The sequence below is a fragment of the Pteropus alecto genome, unplaced genomic scaffold (assembly GCF_000325575.1).
Source record: "Pteropus alecto unplaced genomic scaffold, ASM32557v1 scaffold95, whole genome shotgun sequence".
In the NCBI taxonomy this organism is placed as follows: Eukaryota; Metazoa; Chordata; class Mammalia; order Chiroptera; family Pteropodidae; genus Pteropus; species Pteropus alecto.
The window spans coordinates 19,658,153-19,682,455 of NW_006441071.1; the positions used below are offsets into that span (position 1 = coordinate 19,658,153).

The 24,303-nt window shown below is 34.8% G+C and overlaps 1 protein-coding gene across 1 annotated transcript in view; it reads right to left on the reverse strand.

The window, feature by feature from the left end:
- Nucleotides 1–18,977, reverse strand: part of ALDH1A1 (aldehyde dehydrogenase 1 family member A1) — a 51,952-nt gene extending 32,975 nt beyond the window's left edge. The window contains exons 1-2 of the mRNA XM_006918442.1: nucleotides 18,619–18,977; nucleotides 5,160–5,264 (exon numbers count right to left, since the gene is read on the reverse strand). Of these exons, the coding sequence (XP_006918504.1) occupies nucleotides 5,160–5,264; nucleotides 18,619–18,684 (171 nt within the window). The 5' untranslated portion in view covers nucleotides 18,685–18,977. The remainder of the gene's footprint in view (nucleotides 1–5,159; nucleotides 5,265–18,618) is intronic.
- Nucleotides 18,978–24,303: the final 5,326 nt, after the last annotated feature.

Consider the following 24,303-nt stretch of genomic DNA (forward strand, 5'->3'; position numbering starts at 1 on the left):
ATAAAATACTGATGTATGGTGACTGCCTTTTTGAAAATTCCAATAGAACGGGAGAGATATAGGACAAAATAATTATATCAATATATTATTATTAAACATAAAAAGTATTCTGAAGTAAAATATATTGTGATGTGACTTCTCTAAGCTTCAGTTTTCTTATCTTTAAAATTGGGATGAGTTACCTCACAGAGTTGTGTTGAAGATTAAATAAAGTAACACTTGAAACACATTTCTATGTGACAGACGTTATATTAAGTGTTCATTAAATGGTGGCAATTACTATTGTAGTTGCAGCATTTCTAGAGTATTTTAATCCCTCCTTTCAGTTTTCATGGCCCTGTATTAATTTAGGCCATTATTATCTCATATTGTTGCCAGCCTTCTCAAGTCCATTCTCTTCTCTCCCTAAACTGTCTCGCGTATTGTTACCAAGCTAATCTTTTGCAAATACCTTTATTTTACCACTTTCCCTTTCAAATAATTGCCTACAGACCTAAATCCAAACTCATCTTTCTGATTTTCGAGGCCCAGCGTTTTGGGGTCTCAACTCATTTATTCAAACTTACGTTCACATTTTTGTAGTCTATCTGGCCCAACTCCTCAGCTTTGTTTTTGTAACTCTCCTTGTCTAGACCATTCTACAGACATACCCCAACTACTTTCAAAATCCTACATATTCTTTAAGATCCAGCTGAAATATTACAATCTACCTAAACCCTTGCCAGATTAATTTGGCTCAATAATAGCTACTAGTTAAGGACCTATTGAGCTCCAGGTACTAAGCTAAACCCTTCATAAGCTTGCAGTTACGACTGCAGTGAAGCATCATGAACATTGTTTTACAGAACATGAAATTCAGCACAAAATCCATCAGTTAAAATTTCATCCCATGTCTGACTGCAAAATGCAGTTTTATAGCTCTGCAACACTATGCTGATGATGATCTCCTTTGCAATGAACATTTATTGCTATCTGTATTATAAACTATGATATTTCTTACTGTTCAGGGCCTACCATAGGCAGTTAACAAATATTTAATAATTTAGTTACCTATCTTATAAATTCAACATGTTACATTGATTTTATGTAAGGGTGCTCCTTATACAAATAATTTACTTTTATTGGCATTTAAATAATAAATCATATTTTAATTGATTTCATTATATAACAAAATTTTTATATTAATCAAAACTATTAGGCACAAGCATTTCTTTTTTAATTCCAGGACTAGCATTTCTTGGATTTTTATTCTGGGATTAGTATTTCCAAGGTCATAATTTTAGAATTAACCAGAACACATTATATAGTACACTAAGCCAGATTTGCTACCATCTATAACACTTTTGCTTCGTAGAGATTAAGATGTTCCTTTTTTGAAGTAAGAGACCAAAGCTGACTGTTTAAAGATAATTCAAATGACCATGAAATATCAAATGCCTTGTGAGCAAGTTAAGGAGAGACTGAACTCTTCTATCTCTTCCAGACTGTGCAATTTCTATATTAAATTCATTCAGATTTGGAGAAAATAGTTATTAGACCGGTTTTAGTTTTACACCTGTCCTAGGCCTTTACTTTAATGGACGTTTACTTTTATCCCAGACAATTATTTGCTATGTCATGCTTTAGTATTCAAAGTGGTTTTCAGGATTAGTCAATATAAGCTAAAAGAGCCACTGAAGTGTAAAGAAAACAGTTCCCATCCACATCTGTACTTTGCTTTGTAACCTCTATTTGTTCTTGCCCCTCCTCCTTTCTTTATAATACCATCGAAGGGAAGTATATAGCCCATTGTTAGCTTCATTCTACTCATCAATTAAATCCTTAAAACTTCTTGGCTCATTATCTAAAGAGTCAGTTTCAGATTATTAGGTTTACTATGACTATGTAATTTACTAGATTTGTACCTTTCATTAAGCGATGTTAGAAGTTACCATACTTTTTCCCTGGCAAAAGTGAGAACAGCAATAATTATTTTTTTAATATGTTAGTAGGTCATTCCAAAAAGGAACATGATGAAAAAGTGCTGGATGTAAAGAAAATATTTGCCAACAGTGAACAGTTTATACCATAAACAATTTAACTTGAGTGATCAATGATCCAGCAACTCGATTAGCACTGTGACCTGATTTGAAGCTTTGCTGGATGCTAATGAGTATTCCTGATCTATATTTGCACAGATTTTATGCTCTTCTCTGAGTAGGAATAATTGTCAAGTAACACAGAGCAAGTAAATGACAAATATTTCTAAAGCTCAGGTACGATCATCAGCTCACCCTCACTATATTTGAGAGAGAAAGTAAATCCCACCCAAGATGCCCAGACCTCAGATTGCCTGATAGGATTCCTAGTGGAACTCCAGGGCGTGTTTGTTTTGTTGATGAAACTAAACCCAGAAGCCAGTGGCAAAGTGAGATAGATGTCCAAGGAAGGCCCTAGAGCAAAAGCATAAAGAATTTTTTTCTTCTCTTAATCGCAAATTGTAAACAGCTCTTCAGCCTCCCTCCTGAGTGGAGTTTGTGCCTCTGAATAGAAAGAGTTGGCAGCTGTCAGAGGCTGCTCAGCTCTGTCCTCACCTTGACCTTTATTGCTTTTCCCACCTCCACAGGTTTGACAGAATCACTCAAGCAACTAGATGAACATTTGAGGTAACAGAGTGCTGTGTAGCTCTCTAGAATCCTCTGATAAAAACTACTTCTCTTTGCTGAATGGGAAGAAAAAATTTTTCTCTTATTTCTGGGAATGACTCACAAGACACAGACTTCTGAGTCTCCTGGAGCAGATTGCCAGGGTTTGTCAGTGTTTCTCTCCCTGAGTTTGGTCTTATAACATTTCTCGTAGGTGCAAAGTGATTATTACAGCACCATTTCCAGTCATCAGTTTTCTTACCTGTCAGTGTCCATGCCCTTTATTAAAAGCTAACACCTGAGAAGAGATACAACTTATGGTTTAACATCTTAATTTGGTGGTTATCAAAGCATATTTCTCTACTCCCACCCCCAACCAGCAACATCAGCATCACCTAGAAAATTGTCAGAAATGCAAATTCTCAGGCTCCAATCTAGAATTATTGAACCAAACTCTAGAGATGGATGGGACTCAGTAATCTTTGTTTTAAGATGCCTTCCAGGAAGTTCTGATACATGCAAATTTTCTAGAATCATTGCCTTATTCAATAGTCAATTTAGTCCCAAATTCCTAAGATAAGGTGGCATACAGAAATTCAAAGCTTTCCATAGGAGATGTTTGTTTACCCATTACCTATACTGTGTTAGATACTGAGGGCATAAGGTGAGATGTAGTGTTGATCTCTACAAGAGGCATATTGTCTCAGACAAATTAACCAATAGCTATAGAACACAAGGGTTAGAATACAGGCAGATACAAGGTTCTATAATGACACAGAAGAAAGTAATTCTACCTGGGAAAGATAGAGAAGGTGTTAAAGAAATGTAAAACCCTATAATGATTGAAGGTTTGTTATATGCTCAGCACTGTTAAAACACTTCACGTATTTTTTAATTTAATTTACCCTAAGTTGTTCCCTATCTCCTCATTTTACAGAAAAAGGAACAGAAGCTCAAAGAAGGTAAATGCAAATGTGGGACTTCTTTTGTCTTACTACAGATGATGATTTAAACTAGGTCCTAAGGATTGCACCACAGCTGTGCCACAGAGACAGTGACCAGCACGTAGATGATATTGACCACAGTGAAGCTGGAACTCTTACATTGATGAGATGGTCTGGGATGAGGCTAGAAACAAGGGTGTTTCCCAGAGGCAGTGAGAAGCCCTTGAAGCTATGGATGAACTCTGATATATACAGAAAGTGAAATCTGAAAGCAGGTGACATGTGTCTCATTCCTTTCTGCTTCTACTTCTCAAGTTGTTGACCCCTCTGGCTAAACTCTATACTCTTGCCCCTCAGGTTATGGGTCTTCTTTCTTCTGATAATACAGCAGCCTGAATTCAGTGCTTTCCCTAAATCTCAAAGAGCCCCTCAGGTCTATTACTATCTTGAACTAGGTCTCCAAGTCTAATACCTTGAGATTAGTGGTCTCATTGATTGATGTGAAGGTAATGAAAAAATAGAAATTGAACAGAAACATGTGAGTGCTACAATGAACTGAACAGTGTCATGAATGGTTTTATTAGTGGGTTATTCTGACTTCATCTCCCAGTAGTCTTTTCAGGCAGCAAAAATTTTTATCTCTTTATATCTTCCATGACAAAGATTTAAAACTTGATAACATCTGGAAAACTAAAGACTAGAGTCATTTCACATTAGATTGTGAAACATATATACCTTTTAAAGTATGTGTTCAAATAAAAATTCTGAAGGCCTTTACTCTCCAGACTTCCTAGGCTATTAAATATTACCCCATCTTACTTTTATAATAATTACAAGGTGGAGCAGTAGTCTTGCCAGTCACAGGCTCTGGGGTCAAAAGATAGCATTTGAACGCTGATTTTATTATTTATTAACAATGTTACCTTGAGTAAATTGCTCAACCTTTCTATTCTGCTATTACATCATCATTTGTAAAAGTGGCTATAAATAATACCTTCTCTATAGGGGTTGCTTTGGTATTAAATTAAAATAACATTTAGAGTTTAAAAAAAATCACTAAATAAAAGTTTTTTTTGTTGCTATTAGTATTACTAGTTAGAGAGCAACAGCACTTTTAATTTGTGATTCAATTTAATTCATTTTAAAATTCAATTTTAAAGATACCAATAAATATTAATTCAATGATTTTTAATGAAATAACTTGGCAATATATTGTTCTAAAAGTCAATCTTACGTTGTTTTCTTAAGTTCCATTTTACAACTTAAAAAGAACAATTCTATATGAATAAAGGATTTCATTGCTTTTAAAAGCTATGATCAATTATTTCATATTCAGCCTCTTGGTACAATAAATCTAGCCACTATTTTAATTGAAAAACAAGCAAAAAATAATAATATTTAAAAAAATCACTAGAACACCCAGAAACATAGGCTCATCATCATTATACAACTTTATGTACCAAGAAAGTTTCCCCAGATGGCCCCAGAAAACACATTTTTATGACATGTGTACTTGAACCTGAAGTGGGGTTTGGGAGCTTAGAATGGTGAGAAACAAGGAAACTTGGCATAAAATAGAACTAGTGCTCACCTTATCTCCTTCTTCAACCTCACAGAGTTTCTCCTCAGTTGCAGGATTAAAAACAGGAAATTTCTTGCCACTCACTGAATTATGCCATTCATTGTTTATGAAGATCTGTAGAAAGGGAGAGAAGTAGATAAAAAGGGCATTTAAATATGCAGCAAATTTGGAGAAAAAATTTTTTTTTATAAACTTTAACTAAAGTATCACAGAATACCTAAGTGAAGCCAGTGTTACAATCTTACCTCCCTCAGGTACCCCCACCCGCCCAACACACAAAGGTTATTTTGGCTGTTTAAGACATATTACACGCACATACACACACACACTTAAATAAAAAATAATTTTAAAATACTAAGGTATGAGTTCATTTTGACACTGGAAAATATAGACTGGAGAAAACAATTTAGAAAAAGATGCTTTTATCTGAAATAATCATGAACTTGAGGCAAGAGCAGAATCTTTGGTGGGCTTGATCTTTATAAACTATTGTCTTTAATTTCCACTTCAGATTATGAACATGCTATTTTAGGCTACCAGTTCTTTAGTATCATAAATGACTATTTTATGATCCTTTATTTACTGTTTTAAAGGTGGTTTGGGGAAGGTGGTTAATCAAAGTTTGCCTAGAAAAAATTGGCTAGTGTCATTTTCAAATTGACTTTTTAAAGTTTCATTCTCCCTTTTAAAAGATTATCTAAAATGTTTTTCCACAGGTGAAATCAGGTACTAGGATACTTAGCGATATCTATGAGAAAAAGACACACATCTAAAGAAACAGACGGGTCTAGAAAATGTGGAATTATGTTCTGTGTACACAATAAAAGAATTAAAATATTGTAAATTTACAGCCCTGAATTTGCATTTCATAATGGTGCCTACTACAGTTTTGATATCTCATTTACCTTTTACTAGAGTAAAAATATTTAATGACGCTCGATTAAGAAGTATTCCTTTTGTGATGTCCTGTGTCACACAAAAGTTAGGATTTCCTCTTTATCCTTTCATCCTATTATTTTTTATTTATTCTTATTCATTATTGAAATATAAAAAGTCATAAGTACAGTATTGAATGTTATGTAATACAACATTCTGTTAGATTTATTTTTACATAAACTAGCTTAATTTTAAATCACAGGTGAGCAGTATACGTAATTTTAAATGAAGAGTGACATATGCACTGTATTTATAATACGTATTTTAATTCAGACCCTTCTCCTTGTTTTTTAAAGAAGTTATTAATAGTGCAACTCTGAGGGAAAATATATTCAAATACTGTCCTCCAAGTTCAAATCAGTTGCTATACTATATACAGATCATTTAGCTATTAAAGATTCTTCAGTGACAGCCATCATAATTATGTTGTTAGTTTAATTACATTGTGTATATTTGAATAAAAGCGGTCTTTTAAATTAACCTGAGTTGCACTAAGTTAACAATTTTATTATAGTGTTCATAATATAGCTGAAAAACTTGTCAAATTAATAAAATGAATATTAATTACCATGTCATCATTAACTGCTTAAGTATAATTAATTCTATATTCTGTGATTTACAAGAATATTTAGACAGTTTATTCTCAAAAATATCTCCATGGTCACCTAAACTTCTATTGTAAAATTTGTCACTTTTTATAAAAGTCATTTTTCAATTTCTGCCTTTTCTCCTAGGCTGTAAGCTCTATAAGAACTGTGTGTCTGGATTTCTGGTTTATCCTCAATGTTCAACACAATCCCAGCCCTCAAGTGATTTTAACCTCAGTATTCTTGAATATATAACTTAAAGCTGAATCAAAGACCTACAACCCAGTAGCTACACATGACTAAGACGTATAATACTCTGTACATGGGTACATTATGACATTTGTGATTTGCTAAAAAACAAGGGGAAGCAGAAGCCTCCTTATTTGTCTGTTTATACCAATACAATTACTCATATGACAAAACACCCTCAACTTATGTATTTGGAGGAATTCAAAAGAATTGAAATGCTAGCCTAGAATTGACAGGAAAATGATGTGAACATGAATAAAGGGGGCGGAGTGCAAAGCACTTTAGATAAAGAGACCAGGTATCTTCGTAGAAGTATCAAGAAAATCCTTGTTTCTCCGGTAGGGAAATGGAATACAGATGAGGATCATAAATTCTTATTATCCTTCATGAAGAAAATGTTGGTATCTTAGCTTCATTTAAAGAAATATAAATTTAGATTAAAATACTGACTTCCCCAAAGTCTCTTAGAGTGAATCAGCATTCTAGCAATTAGAAACACATTTTATAGAATCCTATAATTTACTCGTAAAGAAAATTTTCTTTTGCATCTCTAATGCTTACCTCTTTGTATTTTTTCTATTTAAGGGGTGGTTGGGAAACACTTTAATCGATGTGTCTCAAACTCGGCTTACTGTCATCTCTAGCTTTCTGCTCTTAACTCAAAATAAAGTTCTCATGCATATTCACTCTGTCTCACACACACATGCACACACACACACACACACACTTTTCCTCTACTGTTATTTACACACACAATCCTTAATCATTCTTTTGTATGACTTTGTTCTATACTATCATAAAAAACCTCTCTTTATCTATGAGTTTGTTTCTGTTTTGTTTGTTTTGTTTGTTCATTTATTTTGTTCTTTAGATTTCATGCTAATAGATACAGAGAAGCAACTAATGGTTGCCAGATATGAGGGGAGGTGGAGGGCTGGGTGAAAAAGTTAAAGGGATTAAGAAGTACAAATTGGCAGTTACAAAATAGTCATGGGAATATAAAGTACAGCGTAGGTAATATAGTCAATAATATTGTAATAACTATGTACAGTGCCAGATGGGTACTAGACTAACTGGGGGTATCGCTTTATAAATTATATAAATGTCTAACCACTTTGCTGTATACCTGAAATTAATATCAAATAATATTAAATGTCAGTAATTGACAAAAAAGAGAAATGAACAAAAAGAACCTCTCTTTGTTCTCTCTACCCCATGCCTGCCTAATTGAAATTTAATTTTCACCCTGTTATAATTTTCCTAAGCCATCCCAGTTCAGATTTTGTATCTACCTCAGTACACTTAGGTGGTTCTCCATTCACAAACTGCTTAGCATAATAATAAGGCAGCTCGTGATTTGGCTCTTCCAACTTTTTGTCCTATTATTTCCTCAGTTTACCTTTGTTTTAGCCTCATTCTACTGTCTCAAGCACCATGTCCTTTTGCTCCACATCTTTTACTTATGATGTTCCTCAGACTGGTTTCTCTATTTACTTCAAACTCTCACTTAAAATGTCATCAATGCATGAGGATTTCTCTAGTTGGTCTAATTGGATTTAAATTCATTTTTTCTTTTCTAACGTAGTAGTTAGTATCCTACTATTAAATTACTTATTACGTTCTGTTTTGCAGTAAAGTTAGAGTCTACGTATCAGCTCACCAAATTCCAAACAAAAAACTAAAGACATCATGGTACCTGCCCTAGATTTTTTAGCCAGCCTTGCAAAATTCTCATCAGATTCATTCACACATTTCTAATTCTTTCTTTCCTCTGCCCTAAAGATAGTATTACCTATTTAGACTTTATATTTTTAAACTAAGAGAGCACAATTCTCACCCTGTCAGAGATATACCCAGAATTCTACCTTCCACAGGATAATTTCATAAAAAATCTAGTTAAGAACAAGATACAGAATTAATTATAGTTTGTTAGGTCTGTGGTGTAAGAACTCATAAGAACTTTAATATCATAAGTTGTGGCCCCAAATTAGGATTTTTGCAGCCTGAGCTCTGAAGCTGCTTGCAGAGCATCACTGCCCTGTTGGGCTCCGGAACTGCCTATAGAGCCAGCAGCCCTCTCAGTGCTGATTGTACTGTTTGATACATTGTACTCCTTGCATTGTTGTTAAATAATATTCCCTGTACTATAATTGTGTGATCAAAGTCAGCCTTTTTGTTCTGCCAGCCTGGGCTAAACTAGGACTTGATAAATGCTTAATCATACATTACCTATTGTTTTCACCTCCCAACTCCACTTGGTCCATCACTGAGCCAGCCAACCATTGAAAGTCCAGTTGCCCTCACCAATCAGAAAACAAATGACATGTTTATAATCTTGTTTTTCTTAGCAACCCACCTCTTTAATCACCAGCTTCTTGCAACTTTTGTCTTTATGAACCCTACACTATGCCCTCCATTTTGGAACGTATTCTCAGTTCACACTGAGGACTACATTTCCTGGTTTGTAAATCATTATCTGAACAAACTCTTTAAATTTCTTTAAAAAGATATCTCAAGCAATAAAATGAAGCCGGTTTGTGGTGGATCTTGGTCCCCAGAGTGAGAAGTTTGGATTCTATTCTGGATATAATAAGTAAGTGACAGAATCAAATGAATGTTTTTAGAAATAGTGATTTCAATGTCCCCCAAATGGATTTAAAGTAGTGCAACCAGAGTCCAGATGTTAGTCAAAATCATTTTAATATTCCAGGCATGAGGTCATAAGGACTTAGAGCACAGTGACATAGCAATACAGTTTGCAATTTATGAATTACATACATTCTTCCCAAACAAGGGCCAGTTAGCATGAAAACAGAACTTGGCACAAATAATGACATGATTGAGGTTACTATAAAGATCAGAAATTACATCATCCTTTTCCTTCCCCTGAACTATGGAGAATTTCTTGGTAGAAATTACCTTAATTGCTTTTTTTTTCTGTTTTAATTTCATTGGCTTTACTTTTGACATTAGCTTCCATCTAACTGTGAGGCCAAATGTCTTTGAATAAAAATCCTTCCTGTGGTTATATAAAAGGGTTATAGTAGGTCCCCCCTTATCCGCAGAAGATACTTTCCAAGACCCCCCAGTGAGTGCCTGAAACTGCAAAGAGTAGCAAACCTACACATGCCATGGTTTTTCCTCTATGTGATAAAGTTGAATTTATAAATTAAGCATAGTAAACCAGCAATAACAACTAAACATAAAATAGAATAACTGTAACAATATACTGTAACGAAAGTTATATAAATATGGTGTTATTAAATAAGAGTTACTTGAACACAAGCACTATAATACCCTGACAATCAATCTGATAACCCAACCAGCTACTCAGTGACTAATGGTGGGGGGCAGTATATACAGTGTGGAGACTCTGGACAAAGGGATGATTCACAACCTGAGTGGGACAGAGTGAGATGGTGCACAATTTCATCGCACTATTCAGAATGGCACATAATTTAAAACTTATAAATTGTTTATTTCCGGAATTTTCCATTTAATATTTTTGGACTGTGGTCGACCATGGGTAACTGAAACCATGGAAAGCAAAGTGGGGAACTATTGTATATGGAGAAGTGTAGGCTAATGAATGTTTATTATAATATACTAACTATGACACTCATTTTATCATTTCCCTCCCTTTGCTCATTTTCCACTTGCTGTTTGCCTTTAGTAAATTTAGAGGAAAAGGGATCAGGCTATAAAGGTTAGAAAAAAAATTCTTTGGTCCTATTTAACCATTATGCTAACTGTATTCTCATTATAAATTTTGGACTCAGGATAATTTTGAATAATATATATGTACAGTAGACCTGAACTTAAACTTCATAATATTGATTGGAAATTATAGATGCCTATGCGCACTCTTGGACTTCAAGTGCTTCTTATATGGGGAAACAATCAATGGCAATGTTAAAGGAACTTTAAAATTGATTTTTACTCTTTAAATTTTTGATATGTCAGATTTTAAGGGATGCGTTATATGACCTTTGATTTTAAAACATGACCATTTTCTAAATACAGTTTAGTGTTCAAGTCATAAGAAATAAAGCCTTTCCAGAGTAAAAGTTACTATATCTTAATGTGTTTGGTATAAAGCTATAATTCTAAATAAATAAGTCCTTTCTTAACAATATTTGTAGCTTGGATCAAGGTAAATTTGACTAGTAGGCAAAATAAAACTTATTAGCATTATTCATTGGTATAAGATTTTGGAAGAGCACCCCTGACTCCCTCTAACAAATATTCAGGGCCCTAAATTCAAATTATCTCTGTAGGGCTAGAACCAAGCCAGTGCTTTCTTGGTGGCAGAGAGATTTAACAGATTACATTTTCAATAAAGAAATGCTAAGGGCAAGGAAGGATGAGGAGATTCCCCATTTTATGTCACCTGTCTGAATTTCCAAACCTGAGAATCTGGCATGGCATGTGGAATGATGGCTGTTGTTGTAAATGTTTCTCAGCTTTAGGCAGCCCTCCACTTGCCCCCCGCAACCCCCACCCCCCCCCAAAAAAAATCTTTGGAAGCGTGGCAGAACTTATGAGGTAGGGGATGAATAATAAAAGAGAATGAACAAAAGTTAGGTGAGGATGTTAAACAGCTAAAAGAATCAAAGCTAGATTTTTGGCAACTACTTTCAACCCACACCCTCAGGCAGCAAAGCAAAATGTTGAGAAAGTAAAAAAATCTAAAAGGAAATTGAGGAGGAAATAATAGATTGGAGAAAAACATTTAACTGCAGTAAACAGAATGAAAACAAAATGAGAAAGTGACCCAAACAAAAGTAGGAGTGAGAAAATTTTCTTCATTTGTTTTATATCATAGTCTAACTTCAGTGACACGAGTATACACTTTTTTCTTGTTCGAAAAAACTCTTCAGCTTTTTCAACTCAGGGAAAAAGAAAAGCATTTCTGTTTTGAATGATGCCTCTACTATGTCCCTCAGATGACAAAAATACTTGTCAGCAATTTCTGTATGTCATATATACCCTGTCCCAAAGAGGCAAGATGTAGAAGCATCAGAAAGTTCTGTACATATTTAATATTTAACTATATTAAGACCCAACAATATGATATTTGCATGTAAGCCTTCTTCCTTTTAAAGTAAATACAAAATGTAGAGCACAATTAAGTTGTTATTTATATTCCTTTGACTTCTAAGTATCAAGAGAGCAGTGAAAATAGATTAATGGGACCTTGGGTGGAAGGTAGTTGTTCAGGTTGTTTTAAAATCTATGATATTCATGCAGATTTCTACAAATTGCCTTTAACAAACCAACTTTACAATAAAGGTATCGAGTAGAGATATTACAATATCAAAAATCAAATATTAGCAACACTTTACATGTCTTGTAATCAATGCTTCTGTGGGAGCTTTTAATACACACATGCACACATATGCACTCACACACATACACCTCAAAATATATCTTTGCGATGAAATCAAAGTTTATGTAAACATATACATTTCTAATTTGTTTATTGGTAGATTTTAATTACATGTTTAATTATGAAGTAATTATTGCTCACGTTCTTTTTACTTGGCTTTGTCTCTGTTGCCATTGATATCTGGTAAATGTGTAATGTATCTGGCTACAATTATAATAGCATCATGAAAACCCAACCACCACCACCACCCTTTCAAGCCAAATAATTGCTCTTTTGAGAAAATTATCATCATCTTATCAATATCTGTATTCCCATGACATTTCTTTTATGCTGACCTGTATTATAACACCATAGATTTTAACTTTGGGTTGATCTTCTAATGAGTTGTTTCTCATACTCTAAGAGTTTTTTTCTTCCATTCCTCTCATTCTGGCAAGTAGTTAACAACAAATTCATTAGGCAAGGTCCAGTTTAAAGAAATGATGTGAACACTTGTAGTACTGAGAGTCCTTATAAAATGGAGATAATACCCTCAAGTAGGATGTGTATAACTTATTTTAGTATTTTTGTTGATTAGATTTCTTGAAGCCATGTAGGTGCCAGATGAAAAAACTATTTGCCAAGACTGCAGTCCTCAGAGATGAGCTAAAATGTTGCATTCGTAGTGAATGTTTACCTCCCAGGAGCAAAATTAAAGTTATGTTCCATTGCTGATTTTTGGCTACCAACTGGTTTCTGTTGGACTCAGATGCTTTTGAGGGGAAAGATAAGTGTTTCTGACTTGGCTGAGTGTGAGCGAGTTTCAGGGGAGAAACGGGAAGTCAGGTCTTTAAGAGACTAGATGGCAGTCACCGTGGGTAAAATTATGAGGTTGCCCCAAAACGTTTAGACATTGTTTCTGGTCAACAAACCACATTCGAGTAGCATCAGCAAAACCTGGAAGTCTGTTAGAAATGCAGAATCTCATACCTCACCTCAGGCCTACAGAATCAGAATCTGCATTTCAACAAGACCTCTAAGTGATTCTCTTGCACATTCAAATTGAAAAACTACTCTAGAGTAACTTCATATTGGTTCACCTATTTGGGGATCTAGTGTCCAAATCATCCCTTTTCTCTCATCATTCAATTTTCAATTCTTTCAATCATAGTAAGGAATGAATGATACAAATTAATAGGTGTGAAAGCACTTGTTAGAGACAATACAGTGAGATTCGAATACCAGTGTTTTTAGTATTTAGGTGGAAAAAAAACAGAATCATGTGGAAAAGTATCATATCTGAAATGAGAAAATTCAGAATCCAATTCATTTTGTCTTTGTGTCTTAAGATTTATGACCTTAAACAAGTCACTTAAGCTCTCTGAGCTCAGTTACCTCAGCTTTAAAATGTGACACTAAAAACATATTTCCTAGTTCTTTTCCAGTGAATAATTATGAACCCTAAATGAGAGCACAAATGAAAGCAGTTTTGAACTGGGACAAGCAATGCAAGAATTCATTCCACGTACATTGGGAACTGAATACTTTCAGAATTCTAGGAGTCATCTTGGGAAGGAGAGAGTTAAAAAGAGCCTGGACCAAGTAGCTAATAAGCACCAGGGCACTTTCCACAAATTACTTCACTTAATTCTAGAAGTCATTTTCCAAGGTAGACATTATTATTCCCAATTTATACACAGGCGAACTGAAACCCAAGGAGATTAGAAGCCTGGCCAAAGTTATATCACTGAATAAATAGAACTGAAAATTGAAGCTGGGTTTATCTTGTTAAGGCACTGCACCTTGCAGCCATCCAGCTATTCAATTGCTTCCAAGTCAAAAGCAAACAAAATATTGCTTCAGTCAGAAGGGGGCTAAAAAGACCGCCCAAACGAAAGCAGGATCACCAATCAGCTTTGTCTTAAAATAAGTCCTGTCCTCTTTTCAGCATCCCTCAGTGGTTTCCCTTAAATAAAACCCATCAGGCAATCTGGCTATAGGCTCTGTCTCTAGTCCCATCTTATCCATTCCCTTTTTATTTTACTCCAGCCACTTTAGCCTTTTGATAGTACTTTGAATATACCAAGCTCTTCTTCATAGGGTCTTTGCATGTGCTGTTACCTCTGGATCTTCATAGGGTCTTTGCATGTGCTGTTACCTCTGGATCTTTGTTCTTTCCCCACTCCCCACAAGTATGTAACTACTTTATGCTCCACATCCCTCAGGCTCACTTAACTGCGCCCTTTTTAAAAAGGCCTTCCATAAAACCTCATCTTCTCTCAGCTTTCTGTTTTCTTCCTTTAACACTTATCATAATTTATTATTAAAGTATTCACCTAGTTGTTTATTTTCTTCCCCACACATCCTCCAGGAATACAAGCTCCATAAAGCCAAGAATCATATTAGTTTTCTAATGTCGGAAGACCTAGCACAGAGCAGTTGTTCAATGACTTGTTAAGTAAAGGGAAAATGGGAGAAATGAATGAAAAGGATGGTATTTAAAAATGTATGTGACCTGAATTTATTTGTTGTAAGAATCTAAAAGGAGATAATGGTGCCTAGCACATAGTAGTCAATGATTCATAACTCTTCTCTATCGAAAATATACCATTTGGATAAAAGCTCCTGTTTCAAAAACTTTAATAAGACTTGCCTTATTTAGCATATTTGGGGAAAGAAAACATTCTTATTTATTTCTTCTTCCTGGTGGCCTGGGAACAGCTGAGAAGCAACTGAAAAGGCTCAGGGTTATGTCACTTCCAATAATCACGAATGGACAAATGAAAGTTAATAAGAAGAACAGAACAGGATTCCAGCAATTTCATGTCACAAAGTAGTGATATTGATCTCAGAGAAGTCACTTGATGTGAGGGTTCAGACTGATAGCATTCAGTCTGGCTTTGTCACATGTGACTTTAGGCAAGTTACTTAGCCACTCTGTTCCACAATTTCCTCATTGAAGAAACAGGAATAGCAATCTCCTTGCTAATAGGGTTATTGTGAGGAATAAATAAAATCATTATAAAGACCTTAAAACAGTCATTGGCACAGAGTAAAGAAAATAAATTTTAGCTACAATTATTTCCTGGGTTTTTGTATGTATGTGCACTTGTATGTGTGAAATGTCATTAGTGGATGAAGATCTTTTTTAGCATGAACAAATTATTATTCAATGAGTTAAGTTTAAGAACTAAGTGAAATATTTTGTGATTTGAATTGTTTGAGAAAACTTATCTTCTTGAATTTCCTATTTGTATTATTATTTTTTTAAGGTAAAAACAGTGTTGGAAAGGGAAAATGGGAAATAGTTAGCAAATCCTTTACAAGAAAAGGATCCTTGAAGTCTTGGGTAAACCTTTGGAACTTTGCTCCAACGTGATCCTTGTCAGGTGGGGCATGACTGTGCAAAAAAGAGTGACAGAAAAACTAGGAGAAGAGAATGAGATGAGAGGAGCACTTATGGGAAACAGATCTAGGAAAGGCTGAATAAAAGGAGATTTTGGAAAATTGGAAAGAATTCAGAAAAATAAATAGCACTAGGAAAGCTAATGTTAATCAGTCACTTCCCATGTACCAGGCACTATTTCAAGTGCTTTATATTCATTAAACTCATTTAATGCTTTCATCCACCTTAGGAAATTGGTACCTTTATTATTCCAATTTTACTTATAAAGAAACCAAGGCAGAGAGAGGTAATGTAGCTTGCCCAACGATCGCATAACTTTCAAAGAAGCTCTTCATTTAAAGATTCAATAAAATGGATGAGTTGGCAGATGTATGATTCATTTAGAGTTGGAAAGGGGACAAATGAGGATAGAGATGAGAGCTCAGTTTATGTAGATTTATAACGATGTTACTGAAGTTTTAAATTCTAAAAACCTTTGTATCCTTTTAGAAAGTAATTCTGAATTCTGATCTGTTTTATCCGCCCCCCTCAAAAAAAATAATCGGATTGTACTAGAGAACATCATAAAAGATATGCAACAATGAGTTCTTTTGTTTGGATGAAAAGCAGTATCAAGTTTAAGAGTATGCAGTTCTACTATAGTTGTAATAATTTTTTATTACTCAGCCCTGCTTGTGTCTTTCCTCTACCTTGCTCCAAGGACCAATATACTTCCAACAATAATAAAAGACATTAACATAGTAAGAGAAAAATAATCCAGAGGTTAGGAGCTGGCCGTAGAAGGTAATTCCTGGGGCACTATAAAATCTCTGTTTACTTGGTTTGCAACCAGGAAATGATAGTTAATAACTATCATTTTTCCGACTCCTCTTGCAAGTGCAAATCCAATACAATTCTTCAGTGGGGCACAGTAAAAAGAAAATGCAAAGGCATTTGAAAAAGCTCACCCATTTAGATTTAATTACATACATAACTGGTGTCCTCCCAAGTGTGAAAATGCTGCTAACCCATAAATCAGACAATAATATTCTGTCTGAGCAGATTTATAGAGAAGATGTGTGAGTAATCAAAATTCACTGACTTACATTGGATATTTTTATTCCGAAAAGTTTTCAAATGGAAGAGCAAATAAATGCCTGTTCTTTGAATCTTGTCTTCTCTCGAACTTTTAGGCCAGTCATGTTCCCTAGAGGGGTGTTCTTGTGTAATGACTTTGACGAGAACAGGAGATTTTAATCTTAAAAACCTCTCTACGTTAAAGGATTACTAGATCTGTGTTTGTATATTAGATTAACCACCGTCTCATGTTTCTTACATGTTTAATAAATAAATACTAAATTAAGCTTAAGTAGAAAGACTATTTCACACTAAAGTTTCCTTGAGATGTACGTACAAGAAAGAGTGCAAACTTCTGCAAAGCCAAATTCTAAAAAATGTGACCTTCGGATTACCAAATATTTTCCCAGGTAGTATCATAGGAAAAAAAAAGAAGGACTCTGTAATAATAGTAGTGAGGTAATTCAATCATTGCCAACAATTTTGATCTTTATGAAATGCATTTTTCAACGTGCTTGCTTTGGATTGAAATTTCTTGCGACCCATTTGGAATAAGAAAGTTGGGAAGTCTGAAGAAGTCATGTCATCTTTTGGGCATACCTTTGCCAAATGTAAATTGTTGGAAGATATGGACTCACCACATTTTTTAATGTTCTCGTTTGGAACAAAATTAAATGGAAAAATCTTTTCCCTTTTAATACCTCGTGAGAATAATCTGTTAATATACAAAATAGCTGCTGGTCAACCATGTTAAAGGCACAATCTGCTCTCTGCAGATACTTTTCTAAGGAAAAAAGCCAGTCAGCTGAGCAACTTCTTCATTTTTGTGCCTATGAAAATGAAAATGTAACCAACCGTAGGATTACAAAATCATCCATGGTTAAGTAAGGAATTAATTAAATAAATAAATAATAGCAAAGTTTTTACTTGATCATTAAATTATAATGCTCTTGATTATTCATTGGCTAATTCAGAAAGCAAAATGGCTCTCCCCGAGTTGAAATAGTTTCTTTCTTACTTTACTTTCTACATCACACCATAAAGATAACTGTAAGTGATTTGGTTAGACTGGTTTCATCTGTTTGTTTTATTCGTTTGGGAGTTCTAGGCTCTGACAGGAAAGCAGGTATACAACAGTGTGAACCAGGCAAAGTTCAGAGATATTCTTGAACAATTCAAACAAGAATCATTGCCTTATTCTCCCTAGCTGTGGATGTTTAAGTCTGGGTCTGGCTCCTCCTCATTTCTCCATATATTTATCAGTTAGCAATTAAACAACTGCTCCAATGGCAACAAACTTGGCTGAAGAAATAAATAAGAATGCTTTCTTTTCCAAAATATCCTAAATAATGCCCAGTCCATTTGAAGGTTTTGAAACAGGAGCTTTCATCTAATATTTAGACTCAGGTCCTTCGATTTTGACACTCATTAAACATATAGAAATATCATGTTACTTCAGCATGCTCTGTTTCTTTTTCTTTGTTTTTCTTTAAATATTTCCCATTTGTTTGGCCTTTTAAGTATTTGTTTCTCTTTATCATACACACTGGGTTATGGGTTATGCTGAAATTAATAGGACTGCTTAGTAAAGTCCACTGAATCCTGGTACAAGAACCTTCATGCAGAAGAGAATGCCTTTCATTTAAAAATATTTGTAAGAAATAAATTTATGAAAAGTCTCCTGATGTGATTTAGAATTCATTATTTGATCAAGACACTAAACCCAGAACTGCATTTTCCAAGCTTTTTATTTTTATATTTGCAAAGGACTCTTTACACAAGTTTACTTAAATTAACCTTTTATGCTTTATATAAATGTAGTTTTTATAAACCTGAAGCAAAGCAGCAAATATAAATTCTACTAACCTTAGTATATTGAAACTTCAAATTGGCAACTGGGACAGGTAAGTCTGGCATGCCTGAGGACGACATTTCTGGTTCAGATCCTGAAATACAAGTGACAGGCTCAGCGATTTAGTTCTGATAGAGCACTTGGCTTTATTTGTTCCTTTTTATCTGCACGGGCTAAAGTTTATTTGCATACTGGGATATGATTGGATGAACAAACTCCGGAGAAAAAAGAAAATGACACTACTTATATAACATCTACTGCAGGAAGCCCTTGACTTTAAAGTTAAATCCTTAAGAAGCTGCATCTGGAGTCAGGGCACTATTTGCAGACGAATTAATTTACAAAGCCGAAACCTGTGATGAGAGTACACAGCGCAGCTGTTCTGGCCACTAAGGCCAGTTATTGTTTTTTTTTTTTTGGCTTTTCATGCTTTTTAAGCTACTGTGAAACTTTCCATTCTCTGACAGACTTGCAATCAGAATTTGAGAATTGAAAAAGTCTAAATGGGAACTTGTTCTCAGTAGAAGCTGGTGAGGAAGGGACCCTAGCCAGGCGTCTTTAGGACAATGCCGGCAGGTAAGCAAGGTGCTGTTTGGAGAAGAAAGGTCCTCTATCTAGATCCTACCCAAGCCAGTTAAAAAAAAAAAATCATACTAATCAAGTATATTTTAAGTCTGGGTAAGTAGACCTACTGTAATTTCAGAAGCTCTAAATTATCTTTATTTTATATAAGGGAATAGAAAAGTCAGCAGGATTTTTAGAGAACTCAGGGTGCAGTATCATATACACACACAGTCACCGCAGTAGCAATATGGCAATATAGTCTGTTAAAACTCATCTAAAATGAAAGTAACCTCTGTTTTTGGAAGTTATATTTATCCATCACTGATACAGGCAATTGTACAAAGAGTGAATTTAAATAAGACTCTGAAGTAACTCAAATTCTTAAAATTAAATTAATGTTTCAAGCTGGAAACATTCATAAAGGACAAATATTAAGTACACTACTCCCATTTTAAGTACAATATTATATTTTATTGAAGCTCTAGCAAAAGTCACAGTAAGAACAAGATAGAACACTTTAGATGCTCTTAATTCTGATTACTAAGAATTGAGAACAATGATTTTTTTCCCAAGTGAAAATTGCCAGCTCCCCCAAATATGAGGTTAAGGTAGAAAAAGAAAGGCTGCAAGTTACTGCAAGTCAAGTGCTGGAGCCTTGCTTTCTCTTTTGATCCTACTTAGTTCCCTATTTTACCGACAGAAAGAAAGTAGCTTGCTTATGATCACAAGTATAGTAAGTGCACAAGAATTTCATTTCCCAGAGAACTGGTTGTTTTGGTTCTCAAAGTGAATAGTCATTCTCAAAGGTACTCAAACTTAGCCTTTTATTCATCTCAGACTGGGGGGAGCAAACTTTTTCTGTGAAATGGGACAGATATTTTCTGCTTTCTAGGCCAGATGATTTCTGTTTTAACTTACTGGACTCCACCTAAACTCATTAATGTATCTGTTATCTATAGTTTCTTAGAAAGAGTTTAGGTGTTTTCCAGTGCAATTTTATTTACAAAAACAGGAGGCAGTCTAGATCTTGCTCACCGTCCAGCCCCCTCGATACTAAGGCAGCTATTCCCAAGATTCTTGCTTCCCCTGTTCCTCATGCTTGAAGACCAGATAGAACCTTCTGTGTTATTTCAACATTTTTTGTTCTATCTCTTTCTCTCCTCCTCTCTTGCTCTCGATTTTTTTCTTTTTGGAAAATTGAATTGTTTCCTCTTTTAAAAATGTGTTTTGAGTTAAACGCCCAATTACATACACAACAGCTGTTACATAACTTGCAGATCGGTGCTCTGGCCATGCCCAGACAGCTGTGTTTTGCTTCTTTCTTCTACTCTCAGCGTAACAGTTTGTGCATTCAAACACTGGTTTATTTGATGTGTAGGCAGTGTCGTCTACTACCTGTATGCTCATCCTTGATCCTATTTTATTGAATAATTACGTAAGAACAGGTTCCTTTATATCAGACATTACTGAATGCAGGTAAAAGGAGCAGCTTTGGGAACAGGTTACCACACCCGCCAATTTAATTGCAACAAATATTTACCAAGTATCTTTTATGAGTAAAGCATTGTGATTAAAGTATCAGGAACTCTTTAACCTTAATCTTACATGAAGGGCAGGTCTTTCCTGCCCGGAAACCAGAGGGCCTGAGATCTCTATTTCTGAGGTCAGCTTTGTCCAGCCCCTAGAAATTGTCTTGAAGAATAGTATGTTCTGGGACTTGTTGCATGGGTAGAAAGTTTTACCAGACCATTTCCCTCCCTTACAGAGAGAAAATGGTTTTGGTGCGAGCACAGCGGCCAAGGAGGCACACCTCAAGACTGGACCTACGGTTGTGCATTTTTATTGTATGAAAATATTATGCTGCAGAGGAGGGGCTGGCACTTTAACTTGAAGGTAATAGACAAAGGATGTTTAATCTTCCTTTCCTTCTTGAAACATCTTAAATTAAACACACACACACACACACACACACGGTGGTGGAAGCACAGTTTATTCTTTTCTTGATTCTGACTTCTTCCAGCCCTTTGTGAAAACTGTCATTATACCAAGAAAGATACAGACCATGACTTCAACCATTGCTGAAACCACTGTCTCATTTTACAATGAATATTTCCAGAACTCCATTCGTGCCTCAGTCTCTGAAAAGATAATGGAGCCTAACCTTCTCCCACCCGCAGGAGTAATTGAAATAAAAACCATTCAAATTTGTTAACAAACTTAATTGTATGGTGGAATAAAAATAGCCTCTTTCCACATTTTCTGGATTCAAAATTCAGGATCGATATGTTGGAGCTAAACCTCTTTTGTTCAGTGACATTCCCCGCTCCCTGACTCCTCAGTGTTGCCTTAAGCATGGCTGGTGAGTCTGCTGGTTGGTTAACCCAGCAATGGATATATCCCTTTGCTTTAATTTACTGCAGTTTTAGCAGACATCACATTTCTCGTATGCCTATTTGGGTTTTAATAATTTGGGAAACATCGATCTTGTGTAGGGTGAAGGAAGCTTGGTGTTAAAAATGGAGATGAAAGGCAGCATTTGAGTATGTGAACGTATGTATCTGTGGGCTAATTTCTGTTCATCTGCCATTCTTCTCCAATTAGCAAAATTTTCTCACCCCTGATTTCTCTTCTTCTCCATGTCCTATCACTGTTTTCTCTTTGTCTTGCATAACTAAGATATGGCAAATGTCCCTCTTATCTGATACAATTAGGGCACTAATTAATGAGGTTGCTAAAAGAAACAGTAGATTAAAGTGGCTAAAAGATAATTATTTTAGTTTAAATAGGTTTTTGCTAAACTTTATGAGCCAAAGCCATTTCTTGGAACTGGGTCTGCTGCTGGAGTTTGAAGTAACCTTACATAAGTAGTGTTCACAATGAGTTTGTTTCTTCAAAGTAGAGAGAGAAATTAAAGACACTAAAGACATCTTTGAAGCAATCTGAATGTCGACTACTTTGAGATTTTTATGATTTCTCCATTTTTTTTTACAGTTGCCTTTTGCACAAATTATACAGCAATGTGCTTAGCAACTTGACAAGATTGTTTGCATAGCAAACAATCAATTTAGTTTTCATAGAAATAACTCTTTTTTTCTTCCTGATAAATCTATAGTTTAAATAACATTTATTTCAATCACGTCATTGAAATACTAGGTTCATGCGAATGATCAGGGTTTGGAACAAAGAGACTTGACTATTGGTAAGCAGAGGAAACTGTGCCCTAAGCTGAGCCATAGACATGAGTATCAGTACTAACATTTTTTTTTTTTGCTTTCTATTAATTTTTTTTATATTTAAAGCATTTTTAAAGTCAAATATACCATATACAGAAAACTGTAAAAATTATAGCATACATCTCGATAAATAGTCATAAAACGAACAAAACAAAATAACTACCACTTAGGTCGAGGAATAGAACAATATCATCACCCTATAACCCACTTTATACATCCCTACCCCCTTATTCCTCACCCTAAATTACCAATATCTTCACTTCTAATGCTACATATTCTTTTCCCCTGATTTTGAACTTGATGTAAACAAATCATACAGTCAGAAAACTTTTGCACGGGAAATTTGGAGGTGCAAGTTAATCTGGCAAGTGAGTTAAATGATGGTTGTAGGTAAATAAAGTTTCACAGAGCGTACTCCCCACCCCAAAATACCCCAGTAAAAATAAATATAAGTGCAAAAAAAAAAGCAGCAACATGTTAGCATTTTTATGAGCAGAGGGTTAATTTTTCATTCCAATCACAGTGCATATAAAAGTGCAGAGAAACGGCTCTTCTCCTACAGTGTTGATCAGAGCTTAATCGCATTTGGCAAGTTACATCAGAATATCAAAAATGTTCAAAACTTCGATCCGGTTACTTTACTTCCAGAAACTTATTTTAAAGAAACAAATATGTGTAAGTTATTGACAAGTATCTCTAATATAATATTTATAAAACAAAAAAATACCAAATGATTATGTAAATCAAGATTTAGCGAAAAAGAAAACCAAAACACAAATATTTAAGGAAGGACCTGGTAAGCTTTTGTAACATATTGTAAATGAATAAAAAAGCAGCTTATAAACCTGTGTGTAAGTATACTAATAAATTGTGCTTCACTCTTAGTATTTGGCTAAAATTTGCAATTTGGCTTTAATCTCAGCTTTAACATTTGGAAAGCGAAATAGTTGATTGTTGACTTCAGTGTCATTTCTGGCATCCTGAATTTATGCATGATCAAAACTCATGTGATAACCTTGATTATATTTTATATAATTTCCCCAAGCTTAATAATGGCCCTCAAAGATATCCCTGGAAACTGTGAATGTTACTTTATATGGAAAAGGAAAGTTTGCAGATGTAATTAAATTAAGGATTTTTAGATGAGAAAGTATCTTGGGTTACCAAGTGAGCCTTAAATGCAATCACAGTGTCCTATGAGAGGCAAGCAAAGGAGGTTCGACTACAGAAGCAGAAGGTAATGTGACCACTGAAGCTGCTAACTCTGACCCTGGCGGAAGGGGCCAGGATCCAAAGAATGCAAAGAATGCAGCTCTAGAAGGAAAATACAAGAACATGGATTCTCTACTCGAGCTTCCAGAGAGAGTAGGTACTGACCATTTCTTTGATATTGGCCAGTGAGACTCATTTCAGACCTCTGTAAGAAATCTAAGAGAATAAATCTGTGCTGTTTTAAAGCACAAAATTGTAGTAATTTGTTATAGCAGCCATGTGAACTGAACACACTAATCAATGAAAGCACAAGTTCAGGGACTTCAAAAAATAAGTGCTGTCGCCGATCACTCACTAGTCATTCTGAATGTTTTCCAGGCTTGTTTTTAATAACTAAATATTCAGGTTCATGTTAAGAAAAGACTTTGACCTGTACTTTGGAATAAAATCTCCTCAGGTGCTTGACATCTTAAAAATCTTCCAATTTCAGTTGTAATATAAATGCATATTCATTCAATTGCAAAAGTAAAATACAATAGATAATTACGTTTGTGAAAGCTATTCGTTTTTAAAATAATTATTTTATTTGGACAAACTTGGTTTGTATTTGCTTGTTTGGATTCATTCCCACATTTTAAAGTTACACATACATACCCTGATGTATAAGCAACATCCGAACTTATTTTCCAG